General features: G+C 35.1%; 1 protein-coding gene across 1 annotated transcript in view; it reads left to right on the top strand.

Annotated features, from left to right (window-relative positions):
- The window catches only part of DACH1 (dachshund family transcription factor 1), a 419,816-nt gene that overhangs the window by 220,880 nt on the left and 179,559 nt on the right, over positions 1-19,377 (top strand). Inside the window, exon 3 of the mRNA XM_012442858.2 lies at positions 10,602-10,763. Within this exon, the coding sequence (XP_012298281.2) occupies positions 10,602-10,763 (162 nt within the window). The remainder of the gene's footprint in view (positions 1-10,601; positions 10,764-19,377) is intronic.

Below are 19,377 nucleotides of genomic sequence, written 5' to 3'. Positions count from 1 at the left end.
CGATCTCGGCTCACTGCAACCTCCGCCTCCTGGGTTCAAGCAGTTCTCCTGCCTCAGCCTCCCAAGTAGCTGGGACTATAGGCGTGTCCCACCATGCCCAGCTAAGTTTTGTATTTTTAGTAGAGATGGGGTTTCACCATGTTGACCAGGATGGTCTCGATCTCTTGACCTCGTGATCCACCCACCTCGGCCTCCCAAAGAGCTGGGATTATAGGCATGAGCCACCGCGCCTGGCCTCTGTCCTTTTTTTTTTTTTACATTTCTTCATAGAGTCTGTGTGGTCAGTGCTGAACTGGGAGTAAGGAGAATTGGGATTACTCTATGGTTATTAAATTGTGTGACTTTCTAGAAATGATTAACTTCATTGCCCCTAAATTTAATCATCAGTAAAATAAAAGGGTTACATTAGGTGAAGTCTTTCTAGTCCCCAAATTTTGTAAGTTCAACATCCCAAGTGGTTGTTTAGAAAGATTTATCTAAAAGTAGTAATGTTAAAGGTAAACATTACATACATAAGACCTTATAGTGCCAAGTTCAACTTTGTATAAATTAGGTAACATTTTATTTAAAACCAAATTATAGTAATTTAAAAGTTTTTGACTGATTTCATTTCAGCCTGATTCTGGGTTAGTGATCAGAAAATGAGCTTTTTAATAGCTTTCATAGATGTTCTTCAGTGATTTATGTGACCAGATGACTTCCCCGTGGTGTTCCTTCTTTCTGATTTCACTTCTATAATCTCTTCAGTCTCAGAAATTGAGATTTTAAGCTATCCAGAAGAAGAATACTAAATCTGATGTCTATTTGATTTGTTAGTCATTCATATTACAACAACAGCTTTCTTACTGTATATATCTCCAAATTATTGGGATTTTTATTTTGTTAGTACAAACATTTTAAAAATCTAATTCAATCAATTGAAAACCTCAAAACTGGTATAGGGAGTGTTTCCATTAATGGCCTCAAGAATCAATTTTTCTTTTTCTCTGCAGAATACAAATGTGTTTCAAAGGCCAAGAAAAGTCAGTCTAATGGACATTAAGAGAAAAGTTCACACTCAAAATCTTCAGTCTAACCAGATTTACAATTATTTATTCAATCTGCATATCATTCTGGTTATTTAAGCATTCAAGAGTGAAGACATTCATGTTTCAATCACAATTTTAATTTATTTAGAAAGTATTGAGAAATAAAATAATTGAAAGTTAGTGTCAGTTTCTGACAGCTAGTATTTAAATAAAGATAGGAAGAAAACAGGGTGAAAAAAGGTACTGGTGTTTTCAAATTGTTATATTGAGCCAAGAGTTCTTCTAAGACTTGGAGTTATTTCAATTGAGTTGTAATTCAAACTCATGTGGAGCTTACAATGCACCTTCAACAGAGTTTTGCAAAGAGTCTATAGGAACTGTCAGGAGCAGAAAGATTACTTCATAGTAATGACTGTTGGATTGAACTATGCTTTTTGATGTTTTACCTTCTGAATTGAATTGTTGGACAAGATTAATTGCACACAGTGAGAGTTTTAAATGAATGACTATGTAAAGCATTAGGTTTCTCTGTATGCCACTTGGGGAAAAATAGCTGAAAGGTTTAAATGAATAAGTGTATTTAATGCACAAAATGCCTGAGCTAATTTTAAAATTCTTTTGCTAACATCCTTATTGAAAATAGAAACCCACTTTATTCATCTGTCTTGGTTATATTGCTCTGGTTGAAGTAATTTAATATTCCTGCTTTCCACTAATCTTCTAGTTCAACAGAAGTAAACAATAGGTTTCATAAATTAAAAATACACTCTTCTGAACATGCTTATAAGATTAAAAAAACAAGGCTGTAAACATTTATGACTGAAACAAACTAGATTGTTCAAATACTGCCATGATGTATCATGTATATCAATATGGCACTGATATCCGTTAGAATGCAAACAAGGTTTTAAATGATGTGCCCCTTCATTTCAGCTGGAGAATCCGCTTCACACCATCTGCCTATCAGATGGTTAGGAACCAGGACTGCGTATTAATGCCACATGTTCGATTTTCCTCCTTCTTGTAATGGTTAGATTCATATTGCTAATAGCTGTGCATGAGCACTGTCGATGAAATTTCTGTGACGGTGGAGTGATGAGATATTTATAAGCCGCCTGTCTCCCTGAATAATCAGTAGGAAGAATGCCAGACATAAATAACTTATCAATTCCAGAATATTAACAATAACTACCATTGGCTTTAATCTACTGCATGTTTAAAATGGTTTTGTTTAAATGTGAGCAAACTAACACAAACTAATAACGAGTCTTATCACATGGAAGGTTTGAATACTTAACATCTCTTGGATGTAACCCATTTTATTTAACTATTAAGTTTTGGGAAATGCATTTTATATGGAATGCACTGTAAAAGTAGACAATATATCAAACATTTGGAAGTCATCTTGATGTCTTTGAAACCAAAGATCAAAGATTGGACCTTTGAAGTTAATGAGCAAACAAACAGATCAGAGAAAGAATTTGACAGGAATATGTCTTTTTTATTGATATCTATAATCTACAGTTGTAATCTTCTATTTATAAGTAAGGGTGCTAACTTATTTGAAATAAATAAAATGGAGATACTTTTCCTTTTTTTAAAGAGCATGATCAGGATTGTATAATGGCATTTGAAGAATTTAAAGGCCCATTTAATAAACGTCGAAAGCAGAAGAAAAATACTATCTTCAAAAAGTAAAAGAATACTCTAAATTAGTAAAAATGCCTGCTTATCTTCCAAAAGATGAATACATGGGTTGGTTTTAGCATATAGAATTGAAACTAGTGTAGGCTTTGTATCAATATAGCATGGGTGGAGAGTTAGTGATTTTATGATAAATATGATCAATGTAGAGAGATCCAAATCCAATGATTTGATAGAAACATGATTTTTAGATATCCATTTGCCAAATGGCTAAATTCTCACCCCATGCTGTAGGTACTTTTTGTGATATTTGCACTTTTGTAATTGAACAAAGGTAAAACTAAACATAAAGACATGATAGATAGCATGTGCTCCTTCACGGTATCAGTGAGCATTTATGGAGGGAGAGGACTTGATATGTGCCCAGGCTGTTGCATGTTATTTCACTTTAATTCTTCACAATACTCCTGTGAGGTCAGAATTGTTATCTATCCTTTTAGAGATGAAAATTTTGAAGCATGGGACATTATATAACTCGCTACACCATCCCAAATAAGTTTGATGCATTTTCTTCAAAGTTTGCAGAGCTCTTTGGGGTGCCTTTTCCCCCACTAATGACTGTATTATACATATTCCTTATATAAGAGTGAGCCTAGATTACAAATAACTTCTATGCTGGTCACTAATTTACCAGGAGCCTTAAAAGACTTTAGTGGAATATCAAAAAGTGAGACTAAAAGTAAAAAAATTGACTAGCAAAGACTAAAATTTTAACAATAGCCCATTTTTTAAAAATCTAGAATTCACTCTGAAGAAGCAAGCATAAGTTTGCATCTGAATTCAGATAATAATATGACAAGCCATGTTTCTAAGTTCTGTGTAAAAATGTACTCATTTTTTAAAATTTGCAAGTGATAGTTTGTCAAGATCCAATAGGAAAGAAAAAGAAACCTAAATACATTGCATCACATAAGGCGGCATATAGTGTATTAACCTAAGTTTGATATACAGGTCTTTTCCTGAAGACCAGTTGGAGGCCTAGGAGAGAGAATATAATGTATGACTTATTATTTTTCCACTGAAGGAAAACATTGTTTTTTAAGAAAACATTTCTCAATGCATTTTACTCAGTGGAAAATGATTTTTTTTTTCTTAGTTTGTGTTGTTCTGTTCTATTATTAAAGTTAGAGAAGGTTTTTAAAGTCCTCGTTCCTTTTCTGGAAACTGATGAAGGAATTATAAAGCACCTATAGCAAGTCAAAGTAGTTTAACTTGTGCTCACGAGATTCATTGTCTAGGATCTCAACCTTCTAAAAACATTTGGAAAATGAATTTTAAATATACATTAAAGTTTCTCCATTGCTGATGATAAAATTAGATTTAGACTCTTTTAAAATAAAATTTAGACTCCTTTTGACTACTCAATTCAGTACATTTTTGTCTTGGTGTAGGAGATACTATAAATGTTCTTTAAGAGTATAAATTTGATGAGTTAAAAGAGATGGGCCAGGCACGGTGGCTCATGCCTGTAATCCCAGCACTTTCCGAGGCTGAAGCAGGCAGATTACCAGGTCAGAAGATCAAGACCATCCTGGCCAACACAATGAAGCTCTTTCTCTACTAAAATACAAAAAGTTAGCTGGGTGTGGTGGTGCGCACCTGTAGTCCTAGCTACTCGGGAGGCTGTGGCAGGGGAATCACTTGAACCTGGGAGGCGGAGGTTGCAGTGAGCTGAGATTGCACCACTGCACTCCAGCCTAGGGGACAGAGTGAGACTCTGTCTCAAAAAAATAAATAAATAAATAAAAAGAGATGGGTAATCATTACTTAGAGTGAGATATCACTTATTCATTCATTTGTTCATCACATATACCATCTCTCTTTCTCTATATCCATACAGATAAAGTGAATGAATGACATATATACACACATATAATTTTTTTCCCTCCAGTTAGAGAAGAAAAAAAACTTACAAGAATAAGAAACAATTACACCAGCTGCTCAAATATCAGTTACCAAATAGATTCATACGTGTGAGTAGTTGCTGGAGATAGTAATGCGTATAGCTGCTATAACAGTAACACTTAGAAATGCTGCATTACCTGGCTGCTCTCTGTGTGTGTGCTGTGGAAGGCAAAAGGCACAAGAAGACTGATTTTTACAAGGTTGGCATCACATTAGTGCAGTGTGTTGCAAAACTCTGATTCTTTAGTCCTACCTGAGTTTGAATTTTAATGGGCTCCCTGTTGATGGTTAAGCATACACACTTTTGAAAACCACAGCGATGATGATCTGCTTAGTGAATAAGGAGTTATAAGGAACAGACATACTTTAGTGTAATGTACTGTCATTGAATAGTCAGGGCAGTGAGCATCAGAACCAACTGGTTGAAATGCAAAAACATAGATTCCTCAGTCCATTTCAGAAACATTCTGTGGATGTGGGCCTGGGGAACATCACCTCTATCTTTACCATGCACTGCAGCTGATTGCCTAGTTCTAAGGGAGAAATGGGTTGCTTGAATGAAAAATGTAAAAGCAGGGTGGGCACAGTGGCTCATGCCTGGAATCCCAGCACTTTGGGAGGCTGAGACAGGTGGACCACCAGAGATGGGGAGATCGAGACCAGTCTGTCCAATGTGGTGAAACCCCATCTCTACTAAAAATACCAAAAAAATTTGCCAGGCATGGTGGTGCACACCTATAATCCCAGCTACTCGGGAGGCTGAGGCAGGAGAATGGCTTGAACCCAGGAGGTGGAGGTTGCAGTGAGCTGAGATCCCACCACTAGACTCCATCGTGGGTGACAGAGTGAGACTCCCTCTCAAAAACAAAAAGGAAAGGGAAAGGAAAGGGAAAGGGAAAGGAAAGGAAAGAAAAGGAGGAAAGGAAAAGAAAATGTAAAAGCAGTGATAATTTGTAGTATGAGACATTTCAAAGTGGGATATGAAAGAGGGGGGTAGCAAAAATTTCCCTCAATCTGAAGAAAGGGGAGAATTTCTATGATAAGTGAGGAAAGGGTTATGAAGGAAAGGAAAAGGATGTGGCAAATGTTATGGGTTGCCAGTGTTTACATCAGTGTGCAATTCATCCTTACATAGAAATATTGTTATAGTTTAAATTCTCTATTTAGTATAGACCAAAGACTTGAGTTATTTTGTGAAATCTTTCCATATTTTTTTTTCTTTTAAGGCAACTTTGTTTGGGAACAACATATACAATAGAACCGCTATTTAAGACTAGTGTATAGATTGTAAGCTATGTTTTTAGAGACAGGAAATTGGAAGGAATTTGAGAATTACATCAGGGATTTGAAAGGGCCATTTCAAGGCCAACAGGAAGTACAATAAATGCAGAGGGCGTTGCAGGCAGTGAATCTTTTGTGATCCTCTGTGGCCCTAGGCAAGATGTACCTTTGGGGGGGTCATGCTTTATATTAAATTAATGAGATTTGTTACTCTTAGTATATGCACACTTATTGTAACATAAAAATAATGTTTTAAATTACTTTCCATTGACATTGCTAAAATAATGACCCTGTTTTTCCTGTGGCTTTCCATGTAATCTAATTTGATAAGCATTTTTTCATTCAGTGACAATATGTGCCAAGCATTGCGGCAGATGTTTGGGATATATATACTAAGAAAGCATTTCTGCCCTTTTGATGCTACGACCTAGTTAGAGTTCATAATCCTAATCCTACCCTCCTTGGCCTCAGCCCCCCAAAAAGAGCAATAAAGAATTTAAGAGACTGTTTTTCTCTACTCAAATTGCTCATTAAAATGGCCTTTAGAATAATATTAACCAAAAACATCCAGTTGCAGGGGCCCCAAACCAGATCTAATGATTCAGAATCTCAGAGGGTAGGGCTGAGCTATTTGCATGGCTTAAAAGCTCCATGGGTGATTCTGATGTACAAGCTAGGGATGGCAAACCGCATACAGCAGGGGTGATGCAAACACAAGCAAGTGGGTCTTAACTTACTTGAGGGGTAGATTTGGGAAGGTCAGGTACAGCTCTTTCAAAGAGTAAACCATGCGCTAATTCTTGAAATGTTGAGTGCTCTTTCCTAGGTAAATAGTGAAGAGTCAGGAACCTGAGCCTACTGCTCTGAAAGCATAATATTTAAGGATGACATGAAGAAGGCATAGGCAAGTCCGGGACCAGAGCATAGAGGGCTTCTCTAGAAAGTGAGAACAGAATGTGCAAAGACTGACTTAAAAGAAGGAATGAAGTAGTTCGCCAGTGAAAAGGAAAGAAAGCCTATGTACCTGGAGCACAGAGAGCATGGGGGAGCTGGAGGAGCAGAGGATCTATACAGAAAGGGAACTGAGAACAGTGGGCCCTGACCCCCATGAGAATCACCAGACTGGATCCTAAGAGCAGGCATTGAATGCCTGATCAAATCTTCACTTTCAGGCTGGGCACTGTGGCTCACACCTATAATCCCAGCTCTTTGGGAGGCCAAGGTCGATGGATCACTTGAGGTTAGGAGTTCGAGACCAGCAACATGGTGAAACCCTAATTCTACAAAAAATAGAAAAATTAGTGAGGCATGGTGGTGGGCACCTATAATCCCAGCTACTTGGGAGGCTGAGACAGAAGAATAGCTTGAACCAGGGAGGCAGAGGTGCAGTGAGCAGAAATTATGCCACTGTACTCCAGCCTGGGTGACAGAGGGAGACTCTGTCTCAAAAAAACAAGGAAAAATAAAAAGAAAAAAAAATCTTTACTTTTATAAGGTTAGGCTGACTGTAACATGGATAGTAAGAGATTGGAAAAGGGGGAAGTGGAAGCTATTATATTGAGCAGGACTCTAAGAAAGAAACCATGGGAACTTGCACTGGTGGGGAGGGGCAGTGGTAATGGAGAAGATTAGTTGAATTTGAAAGATATTAAATAAATCAAATTGAGAACCCATCAAACAACCAGGTGAGTTAGTGAAACTCAAATGAGCAATTGTTGCATATGTCATAGCTTTCCTCCTGCTTTCATAAAACTGGGCTAAAAGTGGAATATTAAAAAGTGTTATAGTTAAGTTACAGCATGTGAAAATGTGTGAGTGTGTTGTGTCAGTGACACACATATATCTTTTGAACATTGTATTAGAAATGTAAAACTGGGAAAAACTGTTGTAGAAAAATTAAGGAGTACTATAAATAAATCAGCTAAATAATAAAATTGTAAAAAAATATTTTTAAAAGTCAAGGCCTAATCCAGTCACCTAAGGACAAATGTGATTCTTCTAGCTGAGAGGGTTGTGTCAGGCCACAGATACTCTGCAGAACTCATAGTGAGGCCAAGCTTTTCTTATTAAGAAACTAGAATGAATAGCATGCCTAGTTTTTACTAAAGATGACATGGCATTCTTCACATAGTTTGTCTTATTTATCCTTATGTTTTTCTTGGGGATTAGAATGGTTTTACAGGTGAAGAAAGTTATATTCAAGAAGATTGGATGATTGGTCCAAGGCCGTGTCATGCATAGTCATGGTTCTTGCTACTTAATTTAATTTTGGTCTATATGATAATAGTGAGTTGTAAGTTTATCTTTATTCTTTGAATACTGTGAACAAGTTTTGCCTGCAGCACAAATCAAAGACAAAGACTTTTGAAGTCATAAATTGGAGATGGGTCAACATCAGGTAACCAAGGAAAAATGGGATGTTCACATTGGTGACAAAACAAAATCGAGGAAAAAAGACTTGCTGGAAAACACAAAGAGACTTTTAAGAGAACAGGAAAGAAAATTTTCTGAAACATCTTTGAAGGAAATGAGTAATTGGGGAGAAAATTCAATCATAGGAAGATGAGAGAATCAGCTCAAGTTGTGACTTAAAAGGCAATGAATGTTCAGATCAAACCCAGATGGATTCTTTGAGTTTAGATTAGTGCCTTTTAAGGCGTGATTATCAGTTTTTCATGTAAAGACCCAATCTGAACGTCTTGTTGCATTGGGGTGAAAGTTGTCAGGGCCTCTTTGGTCTGATCTGAAGGAAAGGTGAAGTCTTCTTCTAACCTCCAAAAAACCAGTAGAGATTTTCGTGGAAAAATACTTCCTTATAATTCTGTGGGCAGTAACTTATTTGCTAGAGTAACTAAAAGTGATGATTAGTAGGGAGGAAAAGGAGGAGAGCGGTGCTCAGGCTCTAATCCACCAGCTGGGAGGGGAAATAAATCACACAGATAAATTCAAACGGCTGGAGCACTGTAGTCAGAAATACTAAAGCAGCCACAGTAAAAAGAATATGGGTGGGGGCGGGGATATTTATCTTCTCATAGACTTAAGGTTTTAGATTTAGGGGAGATCATTTATACATTTCAGCATCTGTCATTTTGCAGATGAGAGACGTCAGCCTGAAGTGAACTGACTTGGCAAAAGTTCACACATTTAAGCAAGACAAACCACTCCCCTGCTCAAAAACCTCTGCTTGTTATCTCTCTATATAAAGTCAGAACAGCATGGTCTTAATATTCTGATCTTCCAAGATCTTGTCTCAAACTCTATTTTCTTTTTATTCTTTTTATCTTTCTTCTTCTTCTTTTTGACTTTCTTTTCTTTTTTTTTCTTTCCTTTCCTTTTTTTGGGATAGAGTCTCACTCTGTCACCCAAATGTGATCACAGCTTATTGCAGCCTCAACCTCCCAGACTCAATTGATCCTTCTACCTCAGCCTCCTGAGTAGCTGGGACTACTGGCACAGAACAGCATGCCCAGCTACTTTTTGTATTTTTTGTAGAGAGGGGTTTTCATCATGTTGCGCAGGCTTGTCTCAAACTCCTGGGCTCAAGTGATCTGCCTGTCTCTGCCTCACAAAGTCCTGGGATTATAGGCGTGAGCCACTGTACCTGGCTCAAATTCTATTTCTGATTTCATGTCTGTGCCTACCTCCTGTTCTCTGGATGAATGAAGATGAACTATTCTGGACAAATTTCTTTGGCATAATGGTTAAAGGCCTCAACTCTGAGGCTAGAGTGTGCTGTTTTAAATCCCGTTTCATGGTTTTCTAATCTGTAAAGTAAGGATAATAGTGATCAATCAGAGAGGGTTATTAAGTGATTAAACTATTTTTATGTCACTTAAATCAGCACTTACATTTCATAGCTAGAAACTAAGTGTTAGCTTTCATTATATTTTTGAACACCTTGAACACTGGGAATACCATGCTGTGTAGCGAGCGGCACATGGTTTCTGCCATTGAGTAGTAGTGAGGAGAACAGGTGTCCCAACAGACATTTCCAGTGCAACATGGCATGTCCTATAACAGCAGCACAGGTATGAACGTGGGCCAGGGGGAGAACAGACAAGACATCCAGGAAGCTGGGGGCCATGGAGTGGGAAGACTCCTAATGAGTAGCTTTTTGTAAGAGATTGAAAAGTCAAGGGAACGTCATGGGGCAAGAAGGTTCCAGGCAAAGGGAATGGCATGTGTGAAAGCACAGGCTTGAAGAGGCAGGGCACGTATGGGTAATGGTGGCATGTGCGACGGAGCCAGGGTGTGGGTGGCAGTGAAGAAACTGGGTGAGGAAGTAGGTTTACATTCCTTTGCCAAAGGCCTTGTGGATTCAGTTAACAGTTCAAATTTTTCCCTCCGTGTAGGCAGCTATAGGGAATTTTAAAGAGTAAAGGACATATTTAGATTGGTAGATTGGTTTCTTTTAGAGATAACTGTGGCTACATTTTCACTATTTGCCTTCTACCTGTGAATTGTGTTTCTGTTAATATTTAATTTGGGACTGTAGAGCTCACTCTCCCCCTTATATCAATGTTGTTTCATTGGCTAGTTGGGAATGAGTATATGTTATCAAAGTGTTGCATAAAGGAATCAGATACTCTAACAAATGTTTTTATGTTTGTTGTATCAAGTACAGGAACTATTAAATGAAAAATCAGAATTTGAATTACCTCATTTTTAATTTATTCTTTTAAGGTCTGACGGCAGCAGCTGCAGCAGCTGCTGCTGCTACCAATGCAGCTATTGCCGAAGCAATGAAAGTGAAAAAAATCAAATTAGAAGCCATGAGCAACTATCATGCCAGTAATAATCAACATGGAGCAGATTCTGAAAATGGGGACATGAATTCAAGTGTCGGTAAGTTTTATGTTCGCTGAAACTTATTGTGATCACTTTGCTACCCAATTACAGTACTTGCTTTTCCAGAACAAAACTGTTGGCTACCCATTCAAAAAGTTGATACTTTTAGCTTGATAATACTGTATGTTTGAGGATACCTCACTGTTAGAGAGGATTGCCTCTCTAACAACTAATGCTAATTGTTCATTCTAAAGGAATAATTAGCAATATTATTTTTAATTATGGGATCAACTTTATGTCTGCAACTTCTGAAAGCATTCAGCTAACATCTTTCATAATATAAATAAAGTTTAATCAAGTGAATTCTAAAACATTCAGAGTAGCTAAGGTGACAGAGAAATATGTACAAATGAAACCTTACACTTTACTTTCTTATTCTTTTAATGCATTTGTTATCAAGTAAGAAATATACTACCATCGGCAGCAAAACATATAAATGTAACCTTTTCATATGCTGCCCAGAATACAGATTATGTTGACGATTAATTCTTTCCATAGATAACGGTTATCAATGTTTCTCATTTAAAAAGTACAACTTTAATTTTCTTGATTTTGTTTTTCTTTCCTACCTGATGGAGAAAGAAAGATGAAAAGCTAACTGTCACTGTCAAATAAAAAGAAACAGTTTTACCTGTGCCAACTATCCATTTGGATAATTCATTTTGTCAAACACAGCTTCAAATATGGGTTAATTTTTTTTATTAATGAAATCCTTAGCATCTGGATGTTGATGGGGTAAAACATTTTTGCTGCTATTGCACTGTATTTTTTCTCTTTAAAATGCAGAGACCATGCTCAAAATATAATTAACAAGAGAAATTTGGGTACTACAAGATGTCTGCAAGATACTGTATCCAATGTATATTTATGAAGAGCCTAATAACTCATGGCCATTCAATTAAATTCTCTTTTCCATACAGTACCTTCATAGATTATTTCTTAAGTTAATTGTCAGCTCTCTACTTTCAGTCTATTAAGACATAGTTAAGTGTATATAAAGGAATACTGTGGATTTTAGTAACAATCATTTTCACAAAAGCTATCTGGAAACATACACAGACATGAATATTAGAGTAAAATATATAGACAAAACACAAAATACTCTTTCAGTGATGCTAAAAGGCAGCTTTTAATTTAAAAAGGGAAAAATGCATCTTTTCAGCAGAACTACCTAAAGGAAATTGCAAAGTAGTGAGCTTGAATTGAGGGTAGGCTTGGGTTGCAGTTCTTAGAAGGATGAGAACACATGAAAGAGAGCCAAAATAGATGGCTCTAAAGCTGCAAAGGACTAAAGATGATATCTGTGCTTACATTTGCAATGCTCCTGGAGGGAAGACAGAGAGGGAAGAGGATTGTTTAGGTCATGCTTTACACACATATATTTAGACATTTAAAAATTAAAACAGAATTGAAGTAAAATGCAAGAATTATAATTCTGTTTTTAGAACTCTTATTTTAAAGTAATAGCCTTTTACTGAACTGATAAAATGTGGAACTGTTAGATACTTTTAAAAACAAGTAATTAGCCACTTATACATTATAGCTATTATTACAAAACATAATCTGGATTGTTTTCAAAATTTTAGAAGAGGAGGCTGTTCGTGCAGGCTGTTCTTAATAGTTGGTTTTATGAGAAAGGATTCTTAAAATAGACAATTTAACAACATTTAAAGCAAAACATGTTAAAACATGTTATCTCTCTTTGAATTTTCCAGAGCAGAAGTTGGCTTTGGAGAAGCCAGCAGGCATAAGATAAAGAGAACATGGTTCACAATTAAGTATCAACATATTTTTCGTATTTGGTAGTATATGACAATATTTGCTACTAACCTAATTGTAGCTTACTTTACTTATTTTGTTACATAGGCTATCCCAATGGCTTAAAAAAGAAACAATTTGACTTGTCTTTTGTATTTTAGTTGGAATAAATGACTTTTTTTTCCATTAAAGTATGCAATTGATAGTTGTTACTGCTTTTTAGTTTTGACATCCCTCATCCAATGCCAAAATGAACAAGGAACAGAAATTTACTTGAATTTTCCTAGAAAGTCTTAATAGTTTGAGATTGTGTTAACATAATATTGGTGTTGCTGCTAGTCCCTAAGGCATTTATATTAGATATCTGTAGCTGATTTGGACAAAAAGATATTATCATTGTAATTTTCATCCTATTTTCACGTACTGCTGTCCTCTAAGAATTTCCAATTTAATATTATCCTTCCTGAATACCTTTACCCCGGATATATATCTAGAGATCAAGGAAAGTGAGTTTGAGAGGGATGTGGTAGTGGGGGAAGTACAAAGCAATGATGAAGGTGGGGGTTGAGCTGCATCAAAGATCAAAGCAATTCCTGAATTGCAGCTTTGATGGCCACAATCTTCTCTGGTTCTGAGGACAATGCCTGCCTCTTGGTAAGTGTTCAATAATGACTTGCTCTGTGACTTTGTAAAGTATGTAAACTTTCTGAGCCCAATACTCCATATCTGAAAAATAGCATAAATAATAGTATCTATATAATGAGAATTAAAATACTTGTCACATTATTTATTTACAATGTCTGCGTATCACATTGGTTACCAGTGAGGTTGGTAGATTGGGGATTGCTTTTGCTAGTGTTGTTACTATTTCTTCAAATCCGTCCTCCTGGAAATCACCTTCTTCCTTTTTTTTTTTTTTTTTTTTAACCATCAACTGCTTCCACCTGTTTTTCTATTCTTGCTGGTAGCTATTATTTGCTAAGCTGCAAGCATGTGAGGAGATTTTGGGGCAGCTGTTACATATTTTAGATTTTGTAGGACATTCGATATTAGCTCATTCTAGGAATATAAAAATAATCACAATGCAGGCCTAGGACTCGGGGCATACAGTCTATGGATAAGATAGGTAGGTAACAGGCAGTTCTAACAGGATGTGCTGCATCCTCCAGGAGAACCAATTACCGTGAAGTGGTACTGAAGCATATGAATTCTAGAAGGAATCCCAAGAATCTCCAAGGCCTATATTTTAGAATACAAACTGCTCTCATGAATCTATCAAATGTTGACTCTTTGAAGTGGTGAAATCCTTCAGAGAGGTGCTACTTAAATGATGTATCATTGCTACTCAGTCTTGCCCAAATCCGGTGACATTTTTGAAGACAATTCAGGGCTCTTGTTTTCTCCTGTACTCATCCAGCTCATAAGTTCTGTTAAACATTTTAGGCTTTTTTTTTTTTTTTTTGGTAGGAACATTGTTTTTTTCCTTGATTGTAAATCAATACTTAAAGCCCCAGAAACAGCTTTTGTTTTTGCTTTGTTTGGTTTGACTTGCTGGGTAAGACAACAGGATAATTTTGTAACCTACAACCCTTTCCAGCTCATAATATGAACCTGAGAAATTAGCCAGAAAAAGATGGTTAAAGAAAGCTTTGACACTGGTGAATAATTATTTTATATCCCAATTTTACATGGTAACCTTGCACTCATATCTTTCCAACAGAATGATCACTTTAGGAAGAAGTGAGGACCTTAGGATAGATCCGAGTGAGGCATCAGCACACTGAGTAAAATATATGGCCATGTCGCCATTCTCCCTCATCCACAATCAATTGGATTCTTTTAGTTTAATATTTACTTGCTAAGATGAGATGCTAGTCTGCATGGTGATAAACAGTCTGCTCTTGGCATCTGAAGGTGACCTGTCAGTTCATATGGACAAATCTCCTGCTTACTGAAATGTACAAAATAAATCATTAAAGCAGGCAGGTGCTCATTCCCAGATTTAAATCACCATGGATTTATGATTTGAATTAATGCTTCATTTGGCCATAGAAATAGATGCTGAGACAAATGATATGCACTGGTTGGGGTTTCCATACTGTAGCCATCCTGATATTGATTACTGAGATGTCTTTTCAATCTCTTGTTTATATCAAGTACTATCTTGTGACAGGTTGGCTGATATGAGCTACATTGCAGATAAGAAGGAAAAATGTCCTGGATTCTTTTTAGTGGCAACACTATCCACAACATAGTCCAGATAAATTACGATTTTTTTTGCTTTAAGGACTGATCTACATAACCAGCTTAAAAAATGCTGCTTGGAAATTGGGACTGGGATATTGCAAAGGCAGAATTTAAAACCAGTGAACCCAAGGTCAATTTGATAGTATCTATAGCTATGTTTTAATCTGTTTATCCTTTTTTTTGGCATTATGCACACTTTTTAGGATACTAAATTAATCACAATCAGTTTAATCTAAATAAAGGAAACTTAATTTTACTTCTAGCTTTTAAATAGTATATAAATATTGACATAGTGAGCATCTCTTAATAGTTTCTATGTTATTTAAATACTTGCTAAACCTAGTATCTTACTCCCTTCCCTAATGACAACAAAGGAAATAATAACTCTTTAAAGATATAGATACATTAAATATTATTCCCAAGTGCAACATTTTGTGGACTACAATTTACCAAGAGGCAGGAAAAGACTGCATTTTTACTTCTGTTAACATTTTATTTAAGGAAAACACTATGTATACAGTTTAAAAAATACTTGGAGGATTTAAGAGGGACCTTTGCCACTAGCTAATATCTGACTCATAGAACTGGTAAACAGCTATCAACAATAGTAGATTGCTTGCTTAGTAGGAAATGAGTTCATATCTATTCAAAATGTAATCTCAAAACAGATGTCCCAAGAAAATCTCATTGTTTAAACCGTAGTCATAACCTTCTAACTGCTTTAATTTCTTTAAGGAAGGGAAGTATTTGAAAGACTTGAGTATTTTCTCTTTCTGAACATTGTGGAACATAGGCAAGGATACACAAATGCCCACAAACCTCAACACATTTCACATGCTCCTAACATATCATTATTTTTCATTTTCTCAAACTTGTAATTGTTACAAGAATGTAGAAGTTTTAAGTAAAAATAAGGACTTGAGTTTGAGAATAAAGCTGTGTTCTTCAAGAGTGTTTATCACTCCTTGCTTCTTCTGTTCCTCAACCAATAAAACAAACAAACAAAAAAAAACCCCCAAATATATGAAGGGAAAAAAAGCCAGGCAGATAAAGAGATAAAATTATTTTCTTCAGCTCACCATCCTCTTATCTTTTTTTAATTTTAACCATTCCTGCAGAAACAAAATAGTTTATGCTGGAGTCATTTCCTTTCTTCCAACACATGTGTCTATTTGGAAGGAAAAGATTAATTTTATGATTTCAGGAAAAAGTCTTGGAGACCTTGAGAAAGCAAATAAAAGGAAACTGAGAACGCAGGCCACCAAGCAGAGCTCTGCAATTGCACATTGGATTCTCTGCCTTGGCAATGTTAATGAACCTCAAATCCTTCCTATAATTAGATGAGGGAATTGCTTATATTTTCAAACAGATGATGCTGCTATAATGAAACGATTGACAGGGAATTTAAGAGTGTCTACAGTAGTCATTTGGTTTCTGTTAAAAAAAAAAAAGTTTAAAAAGAAGATTGGCTTTAGACATAGGTCCTGAGAGAGGTAGTAATTTACATAGCATGCTATGACAGGTGTCTTTGTATAGTAAGGAAATAAAATGGAAGACTAGAGAAATGATGGGCAGGTATAGCAATTTTTCGGGGGTGGGGGGTGTCCTATGCTTATTCTGCTTAGGTTCTTTAAAAGGGGCCGAGACTCAAGAGATGGAGCTGGATTGAGTGCACAGCTGTAACTGCTGATGAGCTAATTGCTCCTTATCTCTCAGCCCCATTCATCTTCATTTTTTACCAATTACTGAGAATTATCTGTGTTCTCAGTTGGATATGAGAGTTAATCCTTTTTGGTTAAGCTGGCAGTACTGTGAGCAGATTCCAAATCGGAGGGTGAAAAAGCCAAAGCAAGCTTGCTCTAAAAATGTCTCCAGTTCAATTACAGTATCACTGATTCACAAGAAATTTGCTATTGTTTAACAGATTAAATGTAGAAAATTTTTTGTTTGTTTTGTTTTTGGTAACCTGAATGTTTTTCTGCCTAACAATGATTTTTAAGATCCCTCTTCCTGCCTGATGTGTAAAACCTAACAATATTAACAGCCAGAGTCTTGTAAATTTGGAAACACATACAAGACTACCCTGAAAGTCCAGAAAGATTCTGACACATGAAATTAGAAATATTTTAGAACTGATTGCAGTCAATTAATATATAAGTACTTTTAATTAATGAATTTGCTCTCTGTGGCTTCACATATGGTCAAGAAAGTATGTCCAAATATAAACCTTTTCACAAATGTCACATTAGTGGAATTTTAATGGAAGACCACATAAGCATCTCTTAAAAGTATAGGAACTGCCATGGTTTGTAATTCAATTGATTGAGAATAGGCCATATGGTTAATATCATGCAAAAGATGTCTTCATGTCCTGAAATTTTTACACAAAATTGCTTACTCCAATAATAAAAGACAAAAAATGTACTAAGCTACTATTCCATTAATTTTAATGCATTTGTAAATATTTACTATTTATGGCATTTTTAATTACATATTTTAAACAAGATAGTCTAATGTGAAAAATCTAAAGAATAAACAGCTAATTTAATAAAAGATTATCAAAAAATCATTGTGTAAAATATGAATATGTTATTGCGTGACCAAGGTAAGTCCTTCTAGATACAGCCATAAACTGAAGTGGGGGAGCAGAGAGCAAAGTAAGTCGGAACATTTAGCTTCTAGTAACAATGTAGTTAATAAATAACTTAGCTACTTAGATAAGTCACTTAACTGCTCATTTTTTAATTTAATAGATAAGGAATTTTTGCCTAATTGCTCTGTTGGTGCTAAAATTCTTTGATTTTTGAAACCTCAATAAAAGATAAAGGGCAAGAAGACATTTTTGACAGTAATTTCTAAAGCAAAAAACAAATCAGAAATAACCCAAATGTCCAAAAACAAGCCATCCTTTAGTATACTGTAAAACATCTACTTACATATTATGCAAGCATTATATGATGGATAATGATAGACAATATTTATTTTGAATATAAAAGAAAGGATGATATCACTTTTTCTACCTTGGTACTTTGTATCCTTTTCATTAGAGTTTGAAAGAGGCTGAATAAGAGTTAACATTGTTATGTTATTGTGGAAAAATTATGAATATTAAAAAATAAATATAGCTTAAAATTAGATTATTTTAAAATGGCAATGAGCGTGTTAATAACTGATCATTTTATGAAGCACTTTTTCATTATTTTCGAGAAATTGGATAGGATTATTTTGCATTTTCTCTCATAATTTGTTTTTGATCTTTATTGTTCATGTAACAGAATAGAAACATTAATGATGACAACAGGTGACTGTGGAAAAATACATTTCTATATTAAAAAGATTATTTTTCACTTTGAAATATTTGAACACATATTCTTAAATCCATTTCTATATGGTAATAAAATCATTAGAGTATGATTTATAACATGTACTATTTTCTGTGTGAACTATTAAATGTATTTTTGATGCAGATAAGCAGAATGCAGATAACATTTTTATTTTTTAGTATGATATCTGTTCCACTTCATGAAAGCTTTTTTTACTTCTATGGACAGTTGGAGAACATAATTAGAAAATATTATGCAATATTTTTGTTTTGATTTCAATATTGCTACTTCTAACTAATGACTAGATAATGAAGTAAGCTTGTTAATTCAAGCATATCATATTAAGAAATATGTTAAATGATTATATTTGATACTATATCCTCATGTAATTATGAAATATAAGGAATATAGGATGTATCCTAATAAATATGTTATGTGGTAGACTCCATCACAATCCAGGAGGTTGAATGTGTTTTCCTCAAGGAAAGTCCTGGAAATGGTCATTGTCAACCTACATAAACATACTATACTGTTTATGTGAAGTTCAAAAAGAAAGTAGAATGGAATCAAATATTTAAGTATAAAATAACTCCAGGTCATATTCAACTTGTTTAGGATTAGAAAACTCTTATTTTCTTCATTAATATGATACCCAATTGTTTTATATATGATTGATGATAAGGTATTAAAATCTTCAACTTTGTGTTTTATAAAATATAATGTTTACTAATATATATTTTTAAATATCTCATAATGTCTTGACATTGAACATATATTTTTAGAGATTTTACTAGGATTTTTGTGGTCTAACATTGTTTTGAATGGGTGCACACAAGTTTATAACTCTGAGCCCAATGCACCTGTCAACCAGACCTAGTATTTCACATTCATGTGACTGTGATTCATCTCTAAATTGTACAAATATTCCCAAATTATACAAAGCCATTTGTATGAATCATGACATGTCAAATCCAATACAAAATAGTGGAACCTAAGCGATAATAAATAAATAATATAGTAGTTGACATAAATGTCTAAAAATGTCAATTCACTTAAGATGAAATAATGTGGCACACATAGTTTTGCATGTTCTTTATGCCCCATCCGCCCTAAATGAACCCAGATAGTTTGGAAGATAGGAAAGAATGGAGGATTTAAATATGGTTTTCTTTAACAGCAGGTCATAATGGAAACACAGACCCTTACATTCAGTGCTGAGAGAATTACCAGTTTGATAATGATTAGGAATGTTGTTATTAAAACAGTATGTGCAGTTCATTTTC

This window comes from Aotus nancymaae, unplaced genomic scaffold (genome assembly GCF_030222135.1).
Source record: "Aotus nancymaae isolate 86718 unplaced genomic scaffold, 86718_ANA_hifiasm-v0.15.2.pri h1tg000088l, whole genome shotgun sequence".
Lineage (NCBI taxonomy): Eukaryota > Metazoa > Chordata > Mammalia > Primates > Aotidae > Aotus > Aotus nancymaae.
This window is presented reverse-complemented; position numbering and strand designations above follow the sequence as displayed.